Below are 24,494 nucleotides of genomic sequence, written 5' to 3'. Positions count from 1 at the left end.
CTGCATGCCGGCAAAGTCAAAGGGCAACATGGGTTGACTACGAAGAAGGTGCTTTACCCGTACAAACCTCGCAGTTTGTAGATTCAATGTAACAGCTCATGTTTGACTCTTACCTTTTGCTGTAAGTCTGTGTTTTTTTTCAGCATTTTAAATACCTCACTACAGTGGCCACAGACTGGTCCAAAACACAAGCTGCAGCTAAATACTGTGCCTGAATAAGGAACTGCTCATGGTATGTTCCATTTTTTTAAATAAATAGTACAAACAGCACTCCCATCATCGGGTAACTGACTGACTTTGAAATTCACCTATGTGGTACTTTATGCTACGGTCACACTAGGCCAAATAGTGGCTAGATTCTGCAACACGATCATAAACGACTGCGACTGTGCGCCTTTGAAACGGATGAAATGGATTCGGACCGGGTCAGCTAACAACTCACAGTTACAGCTGCTGTCTTCTGAGTTACTTTGGTGCATCAAGACAGCGATACAACAGCAATAAGACAGATTCAGTCTGCTATCAGTTTGCGACTGGATGGGGCCAAGTTGGAAATGACACGTGTAACTGTGATAATGCGGCGGTTAACTGTGATACATTGGTGAAAATTGCAAATCTTTTATTGTCTACATACACAAAACTTTGCACTTTGTTTACAATCAGATTCCAGCCAGAACCCCACAGATCTAAAACAGAAATTCCTCTACAAATATCAAAGTATCCAGAGAAGGACACGTATGAGTGCAACAAATTACAAATTGTTGGTACCAAATGCAGTTGTTGTCCATCCGTAATGTATTAAGCCTAAATCACATACGCTTATATTTAACAATCTAGATGCACTTTTCTTAGAAAACCATAGTCTCAATACAAGTTGAGACTAAGTGCAATGGATTTCCTGAACTTTTAGTATTTCCCACATTGCTAGCATGTGACCTCGGTAAACGGCCGGCGCCGTTTGCCATGGCTTTCTTCCTAAAAATCCATGCTCATATTCAAGGCCGTTCACATATGAACTAAATCTCACAGCTCACACCAGTGTCAATATACTGTGCGCACCAAAAACACTAAGCATATGCTCAAATACCACTTTCACAAACATCAAAAACACTGAATGTCATAAACATTACACTACACAATTTATTGACGGACAATTATGTCGCACTGCACTAGATCACACAGGTGTATCTAATAAAACGGTAACTCACTGCATTAAATGTGTTCTGCTGAGGTAAATTTATATTCCCACCACACACGGCTGTATGGAGCCAGTGAGCTAGTCTGAGGTGGGATCAAACAGCATAGGACGTGGCTTTAATGTTTTCATAACGGAGTTGCCTCATTCAGTCAGTGCACAGAAACATTGCCTGACTGGTAAAAGAAGATTTACATCCACCGATCACAAACAGATCCTTGTCATGAGAGACCAACAAACCAGACCATTCTTGTCCAAAATGTCCTGTATGTTTTTCCAGCCAGTGCTTACTGACTGGCTGCAGGTATGAAAAGCCATAGCTACTACAGACAAGTCATGCTCAGTTTTATATTTAACAGTGCATTAAAAGGTGGATGGTGGGAGGAATGTGTGGGGGTTCGGGGAAGTTTGGGAGGAGCACATGGGACTTCAAAGCATGTTTTCAGAATAGGATTTTCAGCTTAAATCCACATAAGGGAAAAAAGTGTCATCACTGGGAACTTGCATTATATTTGTCTTTTTAAGAGGCCTTGGCTATTTCAACAGTGCAAACAGTGTGTGTGTGTGTGTGTGTGTGTGTGTGTGTGTGTGTGTGTGCGCGCGCGCACGTGGCTCTGGGGGCGTTTAATGCCATAAAGCAACAAGAGAGCTTGTCCAGCAGAGTGTCTCTGACTGTGTTAAATTCTATGCTGTAAGCAATGTCTGTGTCAAGCGATGGCTTCATGTTAACTCGCTCACTAGCTGGTGAAATAGTTTGCTGAAAAGTTCAACAATAATAACATACATTATATGAAAGCTGTCAGCCATTAGTTTTACTGTTGTAAAACTAATGGCTGTCAGTGCGCCTCAGGGTGGCTGTGGCTACAATGTAGCTTGCCATCACCAGTGAGTGAATGTGTGTGTGAATGGGTGGATGACTGAACGTGTAAAGCGCTTTGGGGTCCTTAGGGACTAGAAAAGCGCTATACAAATACAGGCCATTCACCATTCGCCATTGTTGTGGCTACTTAATGTATATGTACACTCACTGGCCACTTCATTAGGTGCACGTTGCAAGTACCAGCTTGGCTTAATGGCTTAGAATTAAAATATCTGCTGGAAACATTCCTCAGAGATTTTGGTCCTTATTGTCATGACAGATTTGTTGGCTGCACATCCATGATGTGAATTTCCTGTTCCACCACATCCCAAAGGTGCTGTGTTGGATAGAGATCTGGTTATTGTGGAGGTCATTTGAGTACAGTGAACTCACTGTTATGTTCAAGAAACCAAATTTGAAATGATTTGAGCTTTGGGATATGACAGAAGAGGGGCACACTGTGGTCATAAAAGGATGGACATGGGTAGCAACAATAATCAGGTAGGCTGTAGTGTTTAACAATACTAACTTGGTACTAAGGAGCTCAAAGTGTGCCAAGAAAATATCCCCCTTATCAATACAACACCACCAGCCTGAATTGTCGATACAAGGCAGGAGGGAGTCATGCTTGCATGCTGTTTACAGCAGATTCTGTCCCGTCCCTTTGAATGTCTCCTTCCCTGGTTGTAACGAGTGGTTATTTGATTTACTGTCTCTTAAACCCTAGAGACCGTTGTTTGGGAAAAATCCCAGTAGATCAGCAGTTTCTGAAATACTCACACCAGCCCATCTGCCACTAACAACCATGACGCATTCACTGAAATTACCTTTCTTTCCCATTCTGATGCTCGGTTTGAACATTAGCAGGTCATCTTGACCATGTTTCCATCCCTAAACTGATTGAACTGATGGACCAAACCAAGTGGCCAGTGACTGCATAAAGTATGTATATTCTCAGTTAGTGGCAAATTTCTCTCATTCTGGTTCATACCTCTTTGCTCTGTAACAGTTGTGCACCCTGATCACTGGCCAAGTTACTCTTCCCCCCAAAGCTTGACTTGAAAATCTAAGGAGATATAGTAAAGAGAGATGTGGGAATGAGAAGACTCAGGAAATCAAAGACAATTTTCTTCACGTAACAATAAATAAAGTACAAGAGACCCCCTGACAACTTACTGGTGACAAGGGAACGGGCTCCTCTCGCAAATACCTTGGCTTCTCAATCTGAAAGAGTAAACAGAAAAACTTTAGACCTCTCTTTGGCTCCTTCCTCTCTTAACAAAGCCTTACCACTACCTCCACCCTAAGTCTGCCATAAACAATGTGGGGAGCACATCAAAAGCCCAGTGCTATGGCTGAAGCCTCTTCCGTCAACTTGTGTCTGTTTAGAAAGGCAGAATGCGTCGGGACACTTCAAGGCTTTGTGTGTGTGGCGAGCTCTGTTTCCGCTCTTGGCCTCTTTCTGCTGTCCCTTTTGTCAACACTCAGGACCGCTAATCTCCAAGCTATCCCTGGTCCATTTACTGTCACGCTGAGACAAATGTGTACACATCCCTGCCAAAACACTGACACAGCGTATTCTTTGATTACAATATGAAACACAGTAGACTGAAAAAGAGCGAGCCGCTAAACCACCTGAAAGTAAGCGGGTCACGGTCCATGTCTCACTGCGGTGTTACATCAATACACCTCACTAACTGTGACACAAACTGCAAAAATATCTGCTGCTTGACAGCCTGCTGTTTTTGCTTGCACTATTTGACATTTGTTTATGACCCCATTACTTTCTTGTGAACTCGCACTATCATACAGCGTTTCGCTCTGATGCACTGGGGCTGTCTGTAGGGGCTGCCAACTAGCAGCAAGATCACGGCTTTTCAAAGCAGCAGAGCTGACTCTAGAGATGACAGCAATGACGCCCAGTAAACAGTTCTGTTGCTAATCTCTTCAACATAGCAATGAAGGAGGAGAACAAGGAGGAAGAGGAGGAAGAGAAGGAAGAGGAGGGAAGTGTGGGACTCATTCAATGTAAAAAAAAAAAAAAAAGGGGTGGGGGGGATTTAATGCCGTAAGGTGGCACGGCCCACGCAAAGCTAATCCAGAATGAATGGGAAAAAACAGGACCTGAAAAAACCTCAGAGTTTGGGCCTCAAACGTTTACAGTTACAGTATGAGGATAAAGACAAAATCTTTGCTTTAGGGTGAGTAACTGTGGCTCCCTGCTAAGTCTACACGCAGGTAAAAACAGGTCATACATTTCACTGCAAGTCCTCAACAAAAGGAAACGTCCGAGTTAGACCGCTCGTCATAACCAGCGCTATAAAAAACAAAAACAAAAAAAAAACCAGCGCTGCGGTGGTGGGTGCAATGATGTGTGATGAATTGCTACTTAAGTCTGGCGAAGGCCAGAAAACAAATCCACATTCGCCAAGTGATGAATCAATCGATATTCTTCTAAACTAGTGCCCAGACTGAAAACAAGAATGGGATTTTCTTTTTATATCTACAGACAGCCAGTCATCACATTTGATTGAGCACGGCCCACAGGGCGAGGAAGACATGCAGACTAAATGCTGTGGTGTAATGCTGGCATGGTGCAATGCTAAACTTGGACTCCGTGCACATGTATGCCTGTGCACATACTCTTGCCCTGCATGCCTGCCCACACACACACACACACACTCCTCTAAGCATATGTTTGTCCAGCCTCGCAGCTGGCACGGCGTCCTGTGTCATTGAATCCTGACGTGGATGGATGGACGGACGCACAAGAGGAAAAACACTCCAAATCGCAAGGGATGGCTCTCCAGCCAAAAGAGAGGCCATGATTGATAGCTTCCTAGTTTTGGACTGGTGTTGAGCAAGTCGTCGGCACAGCCCTTTTAACCACAGACAGCCAATGGTAGGGGCAACAACTGAACAACTGTATTACATGTGACACAAGTTTAAAAAACTTCTGCCTACAGGTAGTCCTGTGCATATTGCACCCATCTCTAAGGTAGCAAAAGTCCCATTTTACATAAAACTAGCTGCTCTAACACACAAACCACATGAAAGTTAAAAACAGATGGAGGTCCAGCTGACTCAGGTTTTGTGTCCAGCTTTCCAAGTCTGAAGCAATTTGTTATACACTGTCCGGTTACCATGTTACCAATGCTGACTGCACTCACTTTATTACATTAGGGTGAAATGAACAACAAATCGATATGGACTGCTTCAGAACATCTAAAGAGACGCTAAAGATGTTCCAGATAAAATGATGCTCAGCTGTGCTGAAATTTCATAGGCGTCGGGCACTTTGAGGCAGCGCATCTATAAAAACTTCTATAAACTTGAGCAGGCCTGTGTGTATTTGTGTGTGAAGGAACATCTGTTGATTTGAAAGATGCAGGCTAGGGGGAGGGTTGCCAAGCAATGCCTCTTATCAGCGTTTCAACACAGAGGAAAGCAGAGCAGCGCGGTGCGCGGCTTCACGTCGGCTGATGGATGCCTCAGATTACCCCTGTACCGAAAGAGAGAGGGAGAATAAAGGGGAGGTAGTCACAGACAGACGGAGAGGACAATGGATTGGAGAAACGTGCAAAAAGTCGGAAAACAGAAAGGGGAGATTTTGCCAAAATATTAGTGGAGAAAGGAGAAAGTCAAAGGTAACAAGCATGTTAAAGAAAACAAAACAAAAAAACAGAAGAAGAAGAAAAAAAAGACAGTCGAAGGGTCATGCAGGTGAGGAGATAGGAACATATGAGGGCAGGGGGCATATCAAGCCCAGGCCTGATGCACTCAGATAGAGAATGATTCACACATCTTCAATTTCTCAGTTTACACAACCTTTCTCTCGCTCCCCGTCCTACCCTGACATCCTACAATAGCGCCAAACTGCCTAAAGGAAGTGTTTTCAAGAGAACACAGGTGAAAGGCCTCTCAACCCTTTGTTCGAACGGTGCTGTTAACTCTGCGTCACTGCACTACTGATGCGGATGTACTTAGGTGCTCAGACTCACTGCTGTCACTGTGGCGAGCAACAGCACGTTTGACAGCTGCATGTAACAAAGAAGCTCATGGCATGCCCCTGGACTCACCCCCAGGTTCCAGCTGTTGAGACGAGCCTCCAGGTCACTGTCATCGGGAGATATATGGTTTGGCTCCCCATCCACCTGAGGGGGGGGAGACAAGGGTGGGATAAAAAAGAAGGGTATCAACAGCAGGAATAAAATGGAAGTTAAGATGGTTGATATGTTTTCTGACAGCGCTCTGATTGGCAGTTTGGCCAGAGGAACAGGCGGTGATGGAGGTTATCACTGCCTGCTGACACAATGTAATTTCTCTCTTGGCAACAACAAAAGGGCTCTTTAAAAGCTTACAGATACACAGTGCACCCACATGTGTTTAACTAACAACCTTCTACTCCCTTGTTATCTCCATTTCTCCACCCTTTGCTCCCTCGCTCTCCTCCCTCTCACATACAGCGCTCCAGATGTTTGGCAGTTCCACATCATTTCCGTCACACAGTAAATTCCGCAAGAGGGGCATATGTGCAGCTCGGCTGCCTGTCATTCTTGTTTTTCTCCAGCCTTTTGTTTTACGACGGGGCGCCGGATTTATTTTATGCAGGATAAGTTGAATGCTTGCAGGGGCTTTTGTTGATACAAGATCAGTTTACTCTAGTCGAGGTTGGGCAGCAAGGTTGAAATGGGGGAAATATCTAATAAAGTTGAGAGAGTGATAGGGAAAGGAGATATGTTGTTGAATTTGATTAAGATCTCGTGGAGTGTGGACCTTGGGTGTACCTCAGCAGAACTGCACTGATGCAAAGAAATCGCAGAATGGAATAGCTTGGGATTAAATGCCCTTTCTGATTAAAAAGGCATTAAGGTTCCAGAGCCTCGCCCTCAAACAAACATTTCGATATCTAGGAATGCTGGGTATGCAGGCCACCGGCTGTTCAAAACAGCGTGCTACATTCTCAGAATTGCGCCATAAATTCAAAGCATTACTTTTAAATACAGTACTGTGCAAACATCTTGAGGCACCACTCATTTTTTTAATATTTTGATTCCTAGAGGTCAGACTTTCATGTCATTTTTGTTAGTGGTCTTGAGCAATAGTTCTCCAGGCTTTTTAAAGGCCTTTCAAAGTTCTTCTTAGGACATTGGCTTCTTTTTCATTAATTTTCATTCCAGTTATACCTGACCATTTTCACAGCAGTGTTTTTATTTGTTTGTTAAGCCACTTAACTGGCCTATGAATCATTAACCAAAAAAAGTAGCTAACTTAATAGAAGAACCAGTGTTGTCTGCACATGAAGACATGAAAAGAACCGATTTTTAAGCTGTAACTTTGGCCTCTTTATTGACAGTCTGATGTAAACACCACAATTTTTTTTCCTATTTCTTTATTAGAATATATGAAAAATGGAAAGATAACATAAGTATAAAATAGTATTTTTGCACAAACAAGATGATTCCCACAGATTCCCACACTGTTAGCTGAAAATGTGGCATATCTCAGCATGGTGTGCAGTCCATCCATCCGTTGTCTTCCGCTCATCCTTTTCAGGGTCGCGGGGAGGCTGGAGCCTATCCCAGCTACCTGGGCAGGGTACACCCCGGATAGGTCGCCAGTCTGTCACAGGGCTAACAAATAGAAACAAACAACCATCCCACTCAGATTCACACCCACATTCACATCTATGGGCAATTTAGAATGAACCGAATCTCACTAACCCACGTAAACATAGGCAGAACATGCAAACTCCATACATAAAAGACCCAGCCAGGTGGTGGAATCCAACTCAGGACCTTCTTGCTGTGAGGCTGATTGACATTGGCTTAATTTCTCAGTATGACAATGGTTCCAAACAACTGTCAGTGTGTGATAGCATATATAGGTCACTATCAGTCATGGATTCGCCTCCACCAGAGCTCAGACCGTGTGGGATGATTTTGACAGAAAACAGAGCAAACATCCAAAAAGGAGCTTTGAATGTCCTTCAAGAAACCTGGACAACTATTCCTACTTAAGGAAATTATAAGAAAGCTTTCCTAAGAGAGTTCAGGGTGTGTTGAAGAATAAAGGTGGTCATATCAAGTATTGGCTTTAAACCTCCTTTACAAGCATTGTTTTGGTTTATATCCTTATATAATTCCATGTATTTTTTCCACATCAATAAATCACTGCACCTATTTCCCACTTTATAAGGAGATGAAGGGTAGCTCAAGACTATCAATAAACCAGGACACAATATTGACAATGTCTCTCAGTGCAATGTGTTTTGCATCCCCTAGTTTTCACACACCTTGGAGGGAGGAGAGAAAAAAAAAAAAAAAGCACACGGATATACCCCAGTGGGGGGATTCAAACATGTAAATAATGGCTCACAATCATGGATCATAACAAATGCAATAACAGCGGACAGCACCACAAACTGCAACCTGATAAAGAGGTGAAGGAAAACCTTTTTTTAAAAACAATATTACAATCATAAAGAAGAAGTTGTAAAGCTGTTTTAAGCTGCACACATTATGTGTGTCAGCTGTGAAGACATTATCGTCATTTTTGCGAAACAGAAACTTGCGGGCACAGGGATTTTCCTCCGACTTCATGGGGAAATGAGTTTAGGAATTCCCAAATTGGTCAACATTAAAGAAGAAAGCAAAACGTTGGGTCTGCTGTTTGTATTGGCAACAGCAGTCTGGTTGCTGTTAATATTTCATGTCTCATCAACGCTACCTCGCAGGGACTTATAAATCTAAATGCTGAATCATAACACAAACATGCCGGGGAAGTCCAGAGGTGCGATTAGAAATTCTGAAGAATAGCGATGAACTAACCATTCTTGTAACTTGTCTGGGTGATTGTCTCAGTGGACTGGAAGACACGGGTCGTGATGCTGCCCTATCCTCATATGGCCTTCTCCTGGAAGAAAAAATTGAGAGACAAACACAAATGTAAAAGGTTAACCTACAATATGTGTGTGCATATCTCTGGAGTCTGCTCGAATCGCTCTTCGCATATGAATGTGCTTGCATAGGCAGCCTGCCTTGCTATTTGCACAGATCAACATCTGGCACTGGCTGCATGGTTTGTGGCCTGCACTTCATCCCATCTGAACAATAAATGTCTCTGCTACACATCAGTCTGTTTCCACGCACAGCCCACGGGGCACCAGTCTATGACATGTACAATCGCTTTATAATCGCATATCTCAATTGATGCCTCACATTGCATCCGTCATGGTTTAAACAAGCAGTCTGATGTAGAAAAAAGCTTATATCCACTGACACACATGCAAACAAGTACGCACACACACACATACTCCTCATTCTCACTATTGCCTCTCTCCCACACGTGCGCACACACATCTGCATAACTGAGCTAACAATCTCATTAAGCACTGGCGCACACAAGGCACTTAAAGCCCACTGATGCCAATTGAATGAAGATGTTAGAGAAAGCAGGGAGATGTAGGACAACAGTGAAGAACAAAATAAAAAAAGAAAAGCAGCTATCATCTTATAAAGACATCCCATTTCATTGTAGAGGGCACTGTTTCACACTCTCAATGTGGAGCCTCTGGGCATCCTATCACTGCTGTTTTGTTTTTTTTAAGCATTCCTGGTATTCTAAACCTCATTTGTCATGTCATTTAAATGTCATGTCAGTAAACAATTAGTATTCAACTATCGAAATAAATTTAAAAAAATACAAAGATGCCTGGTTCACTATCAAAGTGGCATGTATTGCCAATAACTAATGCTCTCGATTGTGTATTGTTATAGTCTGGTAAATACTCTGAGCCGGCAGTGGACCTGCCGGTTCAGATAGAGGGAGAGGAGGTGGAGGTGGTCAACAATAGGGCTGTGCGATATGAACAAAATCTCATATCCCGATATAAGAATTCTATCGTCCCGATAACGATATAAATCACAAAAATGTAACATTTTCTGTAAATTATGTGAATCTCAGGCAGCTCGACTTGCAGGAAGTGTTTCCAGCTGGGCGTCGTGTACCTGGAGTCCAGTGTTTTAACCGATGCATGAAACTAGATTTTTAGACATAAGTTGTAACGGCCGCCGTTTTCTTTGTGAGTATTTATTACACAGCGTGCTGCGGGGAAAAGCATGTTCTAACGTTTGAGTCTAAGGTTTATTTTTTTTAGCACCTGGCGGCTCTTTTTTGCTTCTCAACAACAATCTGCTCTTTCACGTGATTCGGTTTATTTTGAAAAGTCTCAACAGGATCTTGAGCTTTGTTGTGAAAGGTTTATGGGGAACATAAACAAGCGGACACGCGATGGTGTTACCGTCGCTGTTGCTAACCACAACGCATAAAAACAGGCGCTTGTCCGTCAGTAGTGTGGTTATATTAAATATAAGAGAAAGAAGAAATTAATATAGCCACTACAGTGACCATCAAAAGGATGAAAAAATATTGCCGTAAACAGTTTATTTTGCGACACCACGAAACAAACGATAGCGTAAAATGAAACGATAGACGTTTTTACGTCATCCGATATATATCGTTATATCGAACAGCCCTAGTCAACAAGTACCTCGGGCTGTGGGTTCACAACAAACTGGACTGGTCATGCAACACAGAGCACCTGTATAAAAAAGCCCAAAGCCGACTGTACTTCCTCAGGAGGCTGAGGTCTTTTAACATCTGCAGGAAGCTCCTGAGGATGTTTTATCAGTCGGTGGTTGCTGGAGTACTTTTCTATGCTGTGGTGTGCTGGGGGAGCAACACAGCAAAGGAGGACTCATCCAGGCTGGAAAAACTGATCAGGAAGGCTGGCTCTGTGGTCGGCATGAAGCTGGACACTCAGAGAAAAGGACACTAAAAAAAAATTGCTGGACATTATGGACAATGCTGGGCATCCTCTGCACACGGCCATAAACAACCAGAGGAGTCTGTTCAGTGACAGGTTGCTTCTCCCAAAGACAAGAACCAACAGACTTAAAAACTCCTTTGTCCCACACGCCATCAAACTGTTTAACTCCTCTCTGGAGGGGAGAGGGAGGGGAAACAGGGGGACAAAGGAGGGGGGGGGGACAACTAAGCTGTAGTGCCTTTTCACTGTGCAATACTTCTTGCTAATATTCAACGGTGCAATAGACTTCAATAATTGAAATGTGCAATTCCCTTGTATTCTTATTCCTATTTATGTTATTTATCCATTTTGTATACTCTTTATTTATATATGTCTCTGTATTTATATATAGTATTCTGCTCACAGTCTGTAACTTCTGTCGGTGCTGTGCTATTTGGAAACCGAATTTCCCAGAGGAACCCACCTGAGGGATTAATAAAGTTTTATCTCTAATCTCTCTAAGACACATGAAGGGAAATGGACTGCTTTTTAGGTTCACAAAACCCAAAAGGCTTCTTCAGTTCTGAAAGATAAACTTGGGTGTCTAACCCCTAGTGGGGTTGCCACCTTGGAGCATGTCTTGACAGTCATTCGGTGAGTCCTTATAGTCACGAGCCAAGTTGTGAAAACGTTACCATATCCTGTCATAATGTGAGTAATTAAGGTCATCTGGGTAAATGTGTGATCATCTTATTATGATGCATCCCGTAAAAGAGACCTTGGTCTCAATAAGAGATCATTAAATGAACCTAAACTCATTGAACTGATAATCAGTGCAACTGTATTACTAACAGAATCGCTTACATAACTTTTGCAACAAGTTTAGACAATTAGAACTTATCCTATAATTTATCTTTGGTGGCTTTGCCTATCATTTATTATAATGGGCTTGTCAATCAACTCTTTGTGTAGTATCTAGGTATAGTTCGCTGATTTATGCGACATTTTTGGCTAATATTTCTTTGGGAATTACCTTGTTGGTGTAAAAATACTATTTCATGCCTACTGAACTCTTCTATCAATGGCATTTTTGTAGATTCAACTAAAGATACTGGAACAAAAGGCTATTAGCAACAAAGAGGCTAAAAATACAATTTAAAATTAGTCCATTCATGTTTAGACAACACTCATGCATACCATTAGTTTGTTGCCTTTTTATGCTTGAATGATTTATAGGTTAGTGTTACGTGGCATAACAAACAAGAACATTCCTTTGCAAATGGTCAGATACATTTGACTGGACAGTCAATGTCCTAAAAAAATCCTTTGAAAAATCTTCAAAAGACCTGGAGAACTATAGACCAAGACCACTTTAATAAATGACGAGGAAATCTTCCTCCTTGTCTGCTCAATACTTATTCACTGCACTGTATTTATCATGTTATTAAGTTGTTGTACCAAAGAGAGTGGCATAAATAGGATTCTGATCTAATAACACACTTGTAATTGACACTGGTGATGTTACAACATGCTGATTAGATGTAGAAATGATGGTCCCATTTCTTTATATGTAGCATTTACAAAATAGTTCATTTTGGAGTGTTTAATAGCTGGAAGAAGTCTGGTAGCGCTCGAGTCTATTTCATATTTTACAGCTTCTGTAGATGCAGAGTTGATTTCACAAAAACATGCCGCAGTCTAATATCACTTCTGAGAAACCAGTCAGTGGATGTCAAGAATGAACTGAAATGAATTCTTTACATCACTCACAATAAATTCCAATATTGTTTCATTAGTCTGTGAATAATTATGTGAAGACACTTCAAAAGAAAGAGTTTCCCTCTCTAAGCATGTGTCCACACACACACACACACGGAACATGGATAAGGGGGCCAAGCTTTGCAATTTTGGGCCTCTAAGTCAACAGGTGGATGAGGATAATTGAATCAGATGTGTCTGGAGTCTGAGGCCCAGAGATCAAAGCAGTGGCAAGTCAGGCCAGAGCTACACACACACACACACACACACACACACACACACACACACACACACACACGAAAATGAGAAAACCATGTAGACCTTCAGAAGCTGCAGCTTGGCTGATTAAAGAAACCTGACATCCATACACCAGTCTGACCTCCAGGTGCAGAGCCAGTGGGTCCGGGTCTCAGGCTTCGGGCACCCTCACTAAAGCAGTCTGACCTTGGGACACTAACATCCCTCTGCCCCCACCTATTCTCCACCATAACCCTACACCACCTGGAGGGGGGAGAGGGGGGGACGACAAAAGGAGAGTGGGGGCCTGTGAGCGCGAGATGTGAGGCTTTTCAATCAACATCAACAACTGACTTCAGAAAATGCAGAGGATTTATTATCCATCCTTTCAATTTAGCAATGAAACATCTTTAAGCATAAGACATTATATGAAACACAGATTATGTTTTATATGATCTGCTGACCAATGCAGATTGGCTGCTTTTATGTCCCACAGCATTGCTGTACCTGGGCTGCTGCTATATACGAAGCGGTAGCTCTATCTGGTGGCTAAATAAGGAATTAGAAATACCACAGCTTAAGAGGAAAGCATACTTGGAATTCAATATTTCTGACTAATGCTACAAAATATTATCAGCTAAACACACACACACACACACATATATACACAACATGCCACATCCACTTGTGTGTGATCTTAAAACCTCCGAGAAAAAAAAAAAAAAAAAAAAAAAAAAAAAAAAACACAGCACAATTTTACATTTAGACATTGAAACCCGAACCGGCCAGCTTCAGAAGCTAAACGTAGCCCTGCCTATCACCTGACTAATGGTGCGTGAAACAGATCAAATGCTGCCACATCACAGGGAGGGACTCAGACAAGTTCCTTCTATTTAATCTTATCTAAATGAGAGAGACACATAAAAGGACTCTTGGTCTGGCTAATTTTCTCCATCAGGACATTAGTCTGTGATCTGAAGGTCTTTCATGGTCTTATCCTAATCAGACACCATGGTACTCAGCAGTCTGTTTGCCACAAAAATCCCCTCTATCCACACCGTCTAAGGCTGTATCTAACTGAAGGTAGCCACACGTTTTCTTTTACATCATCTGTAATTCAAGTTCGAGCACCTACTAAGCAAACAGATGCAGGCCTATGGCCATACATGGATAAGACTCATTTAAACAATATGAGCAAGTCATATAAAATAAAGCCCAGGAGCAGAGACAGTTTGGAAAAGACACCAGGGCTGATGCAGAGAGTTGGTAGTTAACCAAATCAAGATCTTTTGGAACTGTGGGAAGAAACCCACAAAGACAAAAGGAGAACATGCTTGTGCCACACAGCAAGGCCCCATCAGGCCTCTTTGTTCAAAACGTTCACACCCGTCTCGCTGTGAGGTGACAGAGCTAACTACCACGCTGCCTAATCATAATGACTCCACAGCCGACAGAAAAAATCTGAATTAAATATGGCAGCGGCGGGCCTGTGCTTCTTCTTACACAGTGCCCTGGTGTATATTAAGCTCTCTTTAATGCACTTACAGTGCTCTCTTTTTATTATGCTAATGAGTTTATGAAGCCACTGGGCGGTGATTTGCCTTTCCTTGTTAATTGCAGTGAAAAATCAATGAGCCATTACTAACGTTACTTTGTTGAGCCTCTGAACTGCCTTGAGTCAGATAAAATATCTAAAAGCATGCTAGGATGCTTAATGTTTTATCGAGGCGTGTTATACACATAGATGTATACCTGAGCAGCACAAGCGTCTTTAAAACACAGGCCAATTTTAAAAGTCAATATTTTTTTAGGCATTTGGCTGATGTTCAAAAAGAAATGAAAGCCAAACAATTAAAGAAAACGGAGAACACACTAATGAGCTACCAAGCTTTATTCTTCTCTTTATCTGCTCTGTGGGGGTTACACCTCAAGTTCAACAATTGGTAAAGTGTAAAGAGGGGAGGAACAGAAAGATGGATAGAGAATACGAGAGGTTCATCCTCTCATGCTGTTTTGAAGTATTTCTCTTTGAAAAGTCAGAATGGACAGCTCACGCGGACTGATGCAACAACTTGGCAATGTCTTTGGCTTTTTCAGACAGCGCTGCTGAGCAAATACGATGGGCAATCATTCACAAAAGCTGCGTGTATCCAGTTTCACAGCAAAGTTCAGTATTTTAAGTCTGGTAGAAGAACTTTAAAACAGAATGCTTCAATAAATACCTTATACATTAGCACCTTGTATATCTGACAAAAAAATGTTTGGGTTTTTGTTTTCCCACTTTCTTCTTATAGAGGATTAAATTCAAAAGGAGAAACAGGAGGGAGAGCTTACCAATCATGCAGTAACATGCCATCATCCTACTATACATACCAATTGTTGTTTGAACTCTCATTTCATAGAAAACAAAGGACATGATTGCCAGGATGTCTCGTTGCCTTTTTAATAAGCAACTGTGAACTTTTCAAGAGATAAAAGATAACTTGGGGAAGATACGTTATATTTTATATGCAAATGAGTTTGTCTTTTTGTTTGTTTCCCACTGAATCAGATTCTGCTCATTTATCAAATGAGGAAGCAGCTTGCCAGCTTAATGCAAACAGTTCTTTAATGCATCAAAAGCACTGTCAAAAACACTTAAGATCTGTCTCACAGCAACTTTCTTTCAGTGAGACAATATTTATATTGTCTCAATATACATAGCAGCTTACTGCTATAGAGAAAAGTATTAAATACTTAGACGCTGTTATCCAAGTGTTAGGAGACACTGCAGTGAAGCTGCAAATTATTCACTGATAAACCTGTGAAATACATCAGATAATCACAAGAAAATAAGTTCAACTTCAAACGCTAGCCCTATCTGTTTGTATGCACTTTCTATATGCTGGTCAGTCAGATCACTGAATTAATTTCCATTCATACTAGCCTGATCATGTATCACTCCAGACAGGAAGCAGATCAAAACTGAGGAGTTTTAAAAATCTGTATTGTATTTAGACAAACCTACAAAGCAGACTGACAGCTCTTCATTGTGTCGTACTGCAAATTATACACTGAACAAAAAAAGGAATAAATAAGCCTAGCTGATGTAGGGGAGGTCACAATTTACCACAACTGAAGCCAAGACTAGACTAGAACCAAGAACCCACTTAAGAAATAGACCATGTAAAACTGATCAACATCAGTCTTAAAAACAAAAAAAAACCCAATCCCCAATAAGAACTATAATGGGATGCCCATGTATGATAATAAAGGCAGAGATCATAATCACTAACTCCTGATGCACACACAGGCCTTTTATTTTGGAAGCATGTATGCAAGTATGACAGAAACCGCTCAGTTCAGAAAAGAGAAACAAGGGTTACCCCTAGCAGGCGTTCAAGGGGAAAGTGTTAAGGTACTTAAGCCAGGCAACACCCACAATTGCTGTGCAAGCCATTTTGCAACCTTCTACCATCCCTGCTCCACCTTTCATTCTCAGGCAGTGTTGTATCTGTTCCCATTGATGCCTGTTCTGTTCTGTGTTGTCAGTCTTGCTGCGGTTCTCCTCACCACAAGATTTCCATGCAGGGAGACAGATGCCTTCCTGGGCCCAGAAAGCCACACAGCCATGCCACCAAAAATAAATTAACAGATGGAAATATCAGCTTAAAACAAAAAAACAAACAAAAAAAGTGTAGGTGTCCCGACTGAAAGAAAGTAAACCATGAGAAAATGCATAAAAAAATAACTTTAAAAAAATGTTTTAAGGAATCCTTAAAATATACATATACTCCAATTATACATTATACATCAGGGGTCGGCAACCCTGGGCAGGGTTAACTGATGGCACGACCATAGCTGGACTGGCCACCGATGATTTTCTTTTTTTTTGTAACGGTATAAACAATGAAAGATGGTGGATTGGCCAGATGCTGGCAGATTTGTAAAAATAACTCAGTTGTTTGGTGGTAGCTATGGTGGAGCTGCCACAAGAGGCCAGGTGGATGAGGGAAAGGTGAGGCAGGAGGAGGAGAGACCCGAGGTGGCCGCCAGTCCGAGTGTCAGGTGAACTGAACTTCAGGTAAGAAGTTATGACCTGCAGTCTATCAGGGTCAGATATAAACCAAGTTTAGGTGGAGTTTATTTTCGTTGTGCTGAGTTTTTACAATCAGTTACAATAACTCGCACTGCTACTAGCTAGCATGACGGAGTTTCTATACAGCTGGGTGGGTGCTATGATTTTACTGATAGTGAACTTTATTTTATTCATAAGGTTTGTTAGTAGAGTTGCCAACCGTGCCATAAAAAACGGAATCGTCCCGTATTCAGAGAAAATATCACGCGTTTCGTATTGAGCTGAAAAGGAACGCAGTTTGTCCCGTACTTCAGCTACAATGAAAAAGACACAAAGCTGGATTTATTCTGCGTCTTTACGGTGTCAGCTGCCTCTTCTTCTCTCATTCAATCATGAAACTGATCAATGATCAGCTTTTCTCTCGTGTTTGTTTATCGCCCACTTTGCGCCAGAAAGAGGAAACCAGCGGATGTCGCGCTAAACAACAGCAGCGCGTTTAAGCTTGATCAGCTGTTGTTAGAATTTATTTAATATTAATTTCTAGTATCAGCTGATGTTTGCTGGAGCCACAGCTGTTAAGCTGCTGGTCATGATATCAGTTTGGATATGTGGTGAGAGGGAAACATGAAGATGAAACCAGGAGATGTCCTTACTGAATCATCAGAGCTGAACAGGTGATGGAGAAACAGGTTTACCTTTTAGGTGACATGAATGAGTTGAAGAGAAGTTATGAACTGTTTCTGAGAGACAAATAACACCAGGATCCTTTTTTACTCTGGTAACTGTGCAGGGGCGGGTCTAGCAAAGTTTTGCTAGGGGGCCAGGTAGGGCATTAACAGGGAAAGCGGGGCACAAAGAAATACTTTTCTTTCTTATTCTCATTTAAAATGTCTCGCTTTTATTAAATAATTATCTGAATCTTAGAACCAAAGTTTTTTATCTGATGTACAACGTATAGAAATCATACATATACCACTAAGACGGTGTACATCACTGTCACAACAGCATTTGTTTTCATTCAAAGGCTTTATGGATTTTCCTATAATACCTGGTGGGCCGGTCTCTAGTCAAAATGCCCGGGCCGATTTTTTTGTCCCAGTCCAGCCGTGGGCACGACACGCAGTGAATTAATCTGAGAGGGTGCATTAAAAAAAAAAAATGGCCGGGCCAGCGGTGCACATCGCAAATTAGCTTGCATAGATACATTAGTTGTGCCGCTTCTTAATGACGGTATCTTAGCTAACAACCCCAACTACCAGATTCAACTTGTAATTGGCTAAAAATCACTTAGCCTACTGGTGAGAGGGACGTTGCTAGCTGTCAGTTTTTTTTCAAGCGATGTTGAAATTTCCACATTCCGACACTTCAAATGCTTCAGGAGCTCTCCGCTCAGCGCAGTAACTGTTAATATAGAGCGTTATTAAAATTATTGCTAATGCAATTATATGGCACATTGACTTCTGAGGAAATTTTAGATAGCACTCGTCATCAAAAAGGTTGCCTACCCCTGTTATACATATACTCCAACACAATTAGACCTTGTAGGTCATCTTCATTGACAATACCTGTGATGATCTTTAACAGGTGTAGAACTGGGTTTGTCCTTAAGCAGATCCATTGTTAAACTGTCATCAGAACAGCCACTCAGCTCCCCCGTCACCCAGTCGGGCAGGCTTCTAACACCATGCTCCACACTCAGGCTGCTCAGTGGCTCATCAAAGTAGATGGACTAGAAATTAAAATTAAGTACAAGGTTCAGGAGATGAAGGTTCGGTTGGCTAGTTATAAACTCTCTGTTTAAACAATCCGCTGCAATAGTGCACATAAAGTACCAGTCAAAGGTTTGGACACACTCACTCATTGAAATGAATAGTGTGACAGTTTTCAAACTTTCTGAAGTGGTTAAAACCAGTTGTCAATACAGGAAAATATACGACTTGTTCAAGCAGTAACTCTTACCATGTATGTAGGAAGTGTTTTAAGGCTTCCTGGCTCTGGTTTGCTGGTGAAAGGCCCATCCAGGACCCCTCTTTTGAGCATCTGAAGGAGCAAACGGGCATACATGTTGCGGTTCTTGCGACCAATCAGACCTGAACCACATGTGGCTGGGTCGCACAGCTTCTTTATCCATTGGGCACAGCGCTGACGCTCTGAGAAGACAAGGAGAGAAAGGATCAGGAACTATGATGTAATAACTTTTTTTTTTGCAATAGCGTTTATACATCACTATTGTATTTAATCATTAGTAATTATTCAACTTTGGCTCTCTCTCATTGCTTGCCTTTTGTCCTGTCTCTCGTCTTTCTCTTCAACCCCCAACTAGTTGCAGCTGGAGGCATCGTTCTTTTAAAAGGGAGGTTTTCCTTCCCACTACCAAGTGCTTGCTCACAGGGGACGGCTGATTGTTGGGGTTTCTTTTTTATATTGTAAGTCCTTTATATTACAATGTAAGCACCTTGAGGTGACTGCTGATATTAATTAGTGATGCACAAATAAAATGGAATTGAAAACTGAATGACATGACTAACATATCAGATACAGGGTAGTGTGGAGGCTATAGCCATTCACAGCTGTCATTCGGTGCAAATTCACAACAACAAAAGCGGGTTACGGGTTGTGTGTCTAGGGCTGTTTGTACTTGGGGTGACTGTGGCTCAGATATTATAAGCAGATTGTCTGGCGAGCTGATGGTATGATCCCTAACTCTGTCATTCCACAGGTCGAAGACTCCTTGGGAGAAAAACTCAACCCTAGCTTTTACCTATGTCTAAATGCTTTAAAGCATTCTCACACACACACACACACACACACACACACACACACACGTATGGATGCTTTAAAGCATTTAGACATAGATAAACGCCCTGTATGACTGTGTGTGTTATTGGGTGACTGAGACTTGTAGTTGTAAGCACTTTGAGCAGAATTAAGTTCAAAAGAATGGCTATTCAAGTACAAATCCATTTACCATTTAAACCCGGGTTTGAAGCGTAATGCATAGGAAATAACGGCTCACCTGTCTTGCTTGGGTGTTTGAGGACATATGGCTTCATGTCCAGCAGAAAATGGTCAAACTCAGTGTCCAGTCTCTCCGATGACAGCTCATATTTGCTCATGGTGATCTATATGGAGTATGCAAGTGAAAAAAGACACTAACAACGAGTACGCTGTGCTGCTTTGTTGACAAACACTACATATATTAACATTAGTTAAACAGTGATCCAAAGCGGAAACCTTACGACACATGGCAGCATGACAACTAGCATGCTAACATTAACTAAAATAACCAGCATATTTAAAAAACCCAAACTCTAATTATTAGCTACTTGACTGGGTCTCGAGCAGTGCATTAGCAAACATGTTGCAAATACCGTTAGCCGAGCTAAAGCGAGCAAACGTAACGCTCGTCCTTTCCTCTCTTACGGTTTCGCTTGGCTTTCACGAGCAGAACGAGAACGTGCTAAAACAGGGCACACTGTTAGTGAACATGTAAAAACTTAACCAAAAAGCGGCGTTCCCTGAGCACTGACCCCGCCGCTCAAAACGGTTCAAAACTTTAGCGTCCTCCAGCTACGCAACATCCGTTTTCCGCAGACATGCAGCGTCTCCATGTTGCCATAGAAACACGTCTCCTTTGCATCCGTAAACGTACATAAGTATGTGTACATATTTGTCTCTGGCATTTTACAGCTTAATACGTTTATTTAATCATTTATATGCAGTTCGTGGTCTCTGGTTTGCTCACACTTTTATTTTCCAGCTTGTTTTAAGATAAGTCTATAAAATCTATTCTTAATGGAGATTTTTGCCTGTGGCATGAATGAATATGTATATGGTTTTAAATAAACAGGCCGGGTGGTATCAAATGCAGTCAAATTTTTCTGCACTGTAGCCACGGATGTATCAGATCTAGTTCAAGTCCACACGATGGCGCTAAACGCCCGCAGTTTTATTTGCATTCAGTAAGTGATGGACGTTTCCTTCAAGTGATCCTCGTATGTTTTTCTTGCTCCAGTGTAAAAAGGAGCAGAATAGTAAAGCCATTTCCTAGCTTTTTTTCTTTTCTTTTGTTTTTTAATTTAGCACTGGTGAAACTTTTCAGAATCCCAGCTGATGGTATAGAGTCGTTTCTAACAAGTACAGCAAATAAGGAAATAGTTGTGTGCTTACAGAATATCGAATCCATAGAGAGTGCACTTTGCGCATTCTTTTAGGGATAATTAAATATAGTTGACCCATTCTGATGTACCATTAGTGGGCATATGTTTGTACTTTGCTAGAAAATAAAAATGTCTTCCAACACATAATAAAATACAGCTTTTGCTTCTTTAATTTCTTTGCATAGATCATGCAAGAATCGCCTCTGATTAATCGTGCGCTGAACTTGGAGTGAAATATTCCCACGGTACGTGAAGGCGGGCTTCTCCGACGTCACTCCGAATGAAAAAGAAGCGCTCAGCTGTGGTCCAGGCAGAGGGAAGGCGTGCGGTCCGTCTACAGCAGGCAAAGCTCCAGCACTTGTCCAGAGCTGAAGAGACAGGGATAATCACTCAAAAGAAATCGGTCGGGACAACACAAACTTGATTGTGTAGTTTTTGTTTTTAATTTGGGTTTTTTCCTCCTCCCCCTTCCCCAATTATGGCTGACCATCTTTTACATTATAATGATTCAGCTGGGGTTGGGAACAGATTCGCCCGCAAAGGTGCTTTGCGGCAGAAAAACGTGCATGAAGTGAAAAATCACAAGTTTACTGCGAGATTTTTCAAGCAGCCGACGTTCTGCAGTCACTGTACAGACTTCATTTGGTAAGTGTCACTCATGCACACACACAGCGTAATATCCTCGGTCACTGCGATTTGCAGTGTTCAAGTTTAAATGTACCTGTGGCATTTTGTGGTAAAGCTTTCATCGAATTTAATGCATGTCATTAACTAGCTTTAATCAATATGGAATAAAGCGAATCCAATTTGCTTAGCTTTCCTCGTCTTTTTGTTGCAGGGGCTTTGGGAAACAAGGATTTCAATGCCAAGGTAAACCACCTGCATGTCTGCACTGATGCATTTTTTGGTGGAGCCATAGACTCAGTATATAGGCACACACCCCTTAACTGACAGTCACAATTTGCCTGTTTGACTGAAGAGACAAGTTAAGCGCAATACATCCACTTCAGCATTAGCAGTTGCGCAATAGTGATCGTTTGAGGTATAGTAGTATGAAGAGAAAAAAATATATAAAAACAGCCTGGAAAGTAAACACTTTAAACATAAAAAGGTTTATTTTTGTCAAAGAGCACATCTGCAAGCAAGAAAGCAGAAGTTAGTATTTGCAGATCAGTAACTTTGAACTGTTTAGAGTATTTCAAACATTAAACATTTAGATTTAATATCCTGGACAACCATTTCAATGGTCAGCATTTTCCAAGTTTTGTTTGAAATAAGCATACCTTTGAGTGTACTTCCATGCAAAACAGTTCAGCGGGTTAGCTCTGTGCAGGCCTTTCGACACCTTCCATGCCATTGGGAGGATAATCCGGAGTGTATCTGGTTTTGCTTTGGACATACCTTCCTCTCTGGTAGCTGCTTCTGGACCGGACAATATACCTTGAAGGATGTGGGTTATGAAAGATCGGTTGATAACCTCTTGACGGAGCCATGACACTCTGGTAAACCTTGACCCTTGAGGGAACCTGGACCCACGGGGGGCTGAACACTGCATTTTGTGGCCGGGGGAACATCTTATTAAATTTAAGCTTCCTGCCTCCAAAGAACTTCGAAAAAGCAGGAACCCCCCTCCAAGACTGAGAGAAAGGCTGGGCTCGTACGTTACTCAGAGAGGATGGCTTCACTGATGTGAAGGTTTGCCCAGTTGCAGACCCCCTGCTCATGTAATCGGCTCGGTCGTATCCTTCGACAGCATTAGTGCCAGGACCAGTACTTTGAGGAGGCTGGGAGTTTTCAGAGGGATACCGAAATACTTCCTCAAACACAAGACTGTGTTTCTTTCTTGAACGATAGCTATATCCACTGGAGATTGTGCCGGCGTCCTGGCCTGGGTAATCAAAACCTGAATCAGCCACCCCATTACCATTGCTCACTGGTTCAGGCTGCCAGGACTCATAGCTGCGAGGTGCCACAGCCTGAAAGGTTGAGGATGAAGCAGGCTCATAGTATGCAGTTTGACCAGTGCTTGTCGAGAGGGGCATAGTGCTTGTATAAACAAATGATGCGGAGCGAGGCATTACAGCAGCTAGTTTGGGCTTTGCTGGGTTAGCTACCTCAGAGCTGGACTTTAAAGGGAATAGGAGTGGCTCATTAAGGTTTACTAGCCCCCATTGTCTTGTCTCACCATTAACAAGTCCCTCTATCTTTGGCGCGATTTGTGGGTTTGCTTGTTTTTGTTGAGTCTGCTGCTATTTAGTCGAACGTTTGTTATAGCTTTTGTACACAAATCCAGCTTGCTGGTTGTCTGCAGCCTGCTGCTTACCCTGATCAGAGGTCAAAATGTCATCATCTCCATCATCCACTAGGTCACGTGGCTCTGCTTTATTTGGATACATATATCCATATCTATGCCCATAGCCTGTAAAGTGAGAGAAAGTTTATATAGAAACTGCAGAGTTTAGGTTTAATGTCAGAATTGAGAAAAGCAACTACCTTTTATAGTTGGTGAACCACCATTACTATCAAATAGTAAAGAAATACAGGAAACCCTGTAAGATAGCCAGACGATGCCATCAGATTAAAGTCTCATTTAGAGGTAACTGGAATAAATTGTGCTAACATCAACAAAACATACCAGAAAATGAGTCCAAGAGCCATGGCTGTTAGCTGAGAAGCAGTAACCTGTACTCCTCAGACAGTATGGCTTAAAGGCAAGCAGATTAGATCTAGGACCTGAGTGCAACCTCTGTCCTGTACAATACATCCCTCTGTGCTACTTTTCTATACCAGCACTCCAGTTCTTCATTAACAAAGACCACTTTCAGCTGCTGCTCACGTGGCAATTAGTGGTCAGGTTGTTAACAGGTGTGGCAGCTGAACAGCACCACCCTCTGTGTGGGTGTCAAAGTCACCCTTGTAAACATGTTTCCAGTGTAGACAGAACTATTCTGATTATTTGGAAAACACTGAACGTCTTTCTTTCTTTTTTCTTTTTCACTGACCGAGAACTTTGTCTCTTGAGTCAGGTTGCAATATATTCCCTGAAATCAACACCCCCGTGGCCCGCCGTCTTTGCCAGTTTTAGATTTCTCTCTTAGATATCCGACACTGTGGCAACAGGGCAATGAAGGAGGGAGACAAAGATATTACAGTAGGAGCAAAGTTTAATAGTTATTACAGGGTCAAATAAAAGTTAAGTCACCACTTGGGTTGCTTAACAATAAAGAAAATAATACCAGGAGTCAACCAGTGGAGACATCAGCACACTCTGATGTAAGAAGTGCCCAGGCTGCTGTGCACTAAGCAGAGTGGCAATCTCTGCTTAGTGCAGTCATCCAACTATAGTACTAAAATGTTGTAATGGCTCAATCAGTACCTCGGTGTTTAAGTACCTTATTTCCCAAGGGATTTACTGTAGC

At 42.0% G+C, this 24,494-nt stretch overlaps 3 protein-coding genes across 10 annotated transcripts in view; 1 reads left to right on the top strand and 2 right to left on the bottom strand.

The window, feature by feature from the left end:
* The window catches only part of cep112 (centrosomal protein 112), a 120,790-nt gene extending 100,285 nt beyond the window's left edge, over positions 1-20,505 (bottom strand). For 2 of the 6 annotated variants that reach the window (XM_084926037.1, XM_084926041.1), the window contains exons 1-8: positions 20,287-20,447; positions 19,932-20,037; positions 18,875-19,065; positions 18,481-18,644; positions 8,885-8,969; positions 6,134-6,208; positions 3,231-3,278; positions 3,046-3,120 (exon numbers count right to left, since the gene is read on the bottom strand). In XM_084926037.1, the coding sequence (XP_084782163.1) occupies positions 3,046-3,120; positions 3,231-3,278; positions 6,134-6,208; positions 8,885-8,969; positions 18,481-18,644; positions 18,875-19,065; positions 19,932-20,031 (738 nt within the window). In that variant the 5' untranslated portion in view covers positions 20,032-20,037; positions 20,287-20,447. Of the gene's footprint in view, positions 1-3,045; positions 3,121-3,230; positions 3,279-6,133; positions 6,209-8,884; positions 8,970-18,480; positions 18,645-18,874; positions 19,066-19,931; positions 20,038-20,286 lie in introns of all 6 variants that reach the window. The other 4 variants (XM_084926038.1, XM_084926039.1, XM_084926040.1 and 1 more) reach the window with 4 other exon arrangements.
* An 844-nt stretch (positions 20,506-21,349) lies between these two features.
* Positions 21,350-23,877, bottom strand: LOC146388628 (uncharacterized). 2 transcript variants are annotated; one of them, XM_084926050.1, is made up of 5 exons: positions 23,711-23,875; positions 23,569-23,624; positions 23,399-23,494; positions 22,359-22,515; positions 21,350-21,443 (listed from the first exon to the last, which is right to left on the bottom strand). In XM_084926050.1, the coding sequence occupies exons 1-5, from the start codon at positions 23,731-23,733 to the stop codon at positions 21,410-21,412; spliced, it is 366 nt and encodes a 121-aa protein (XP_084782176.1). In that variant the 5' UTR covers positions 23,734-23,875; the 3' UTR covers positions 21,350-21,409. The 2 variants fall into 2 exon arrangements, with proteins under 2 accessions (XP_084782176.1, XP_084782177.1); XM_084926051.1 differs by lacking the exon at positions 21,350-21,443 and adding an exon at positions 22,169-22,210 and having other exon boundaries at positions 23,711-23,877.
* Positions 21,390-24,494, top strand: part of prkcab (protein kinase C, alpha, b) — a 121,117-nt gene continuing 118,012 nt past the window's right edge. For both annotated transcript variants that reach the window (XM_084926049.1, XM_084926048.1), the window contains exons 1-2: positions 21,390-21,720; positions 21,914-21,945. In XM_084926049.1, the coding sequence (XP_084782175.1) occupies positions 21,554-21,720; positions 21,914-21,945 (199 nt within the window). In that variant the 5' untranslated portion in view covers positions 21,390-21,553. The remainder of the gene's footprint in view (positions 21,721-21,913; positions 21,946-24,494) is intronic.

Source organism: Perissodus microlepis, chromosome 4 (assembly GCF_051167445.1).
Source record: "Perissodus microlepis isolate ML-2025 ecotype Zambia chromosome 4, ASM5116744v1, whole genome shotgun sequence".
Lineage (NCBI taxonomy): Eukaryota > Metazoa > Chordata > Actinopteri > Cichliformes > Cichlidae > Perissodus > Perissodus microlepis.
Note: the sequence above shows the minus strand (reverse complement) of the source record. Positions and strands in the feature narration are given on the sequence as shown.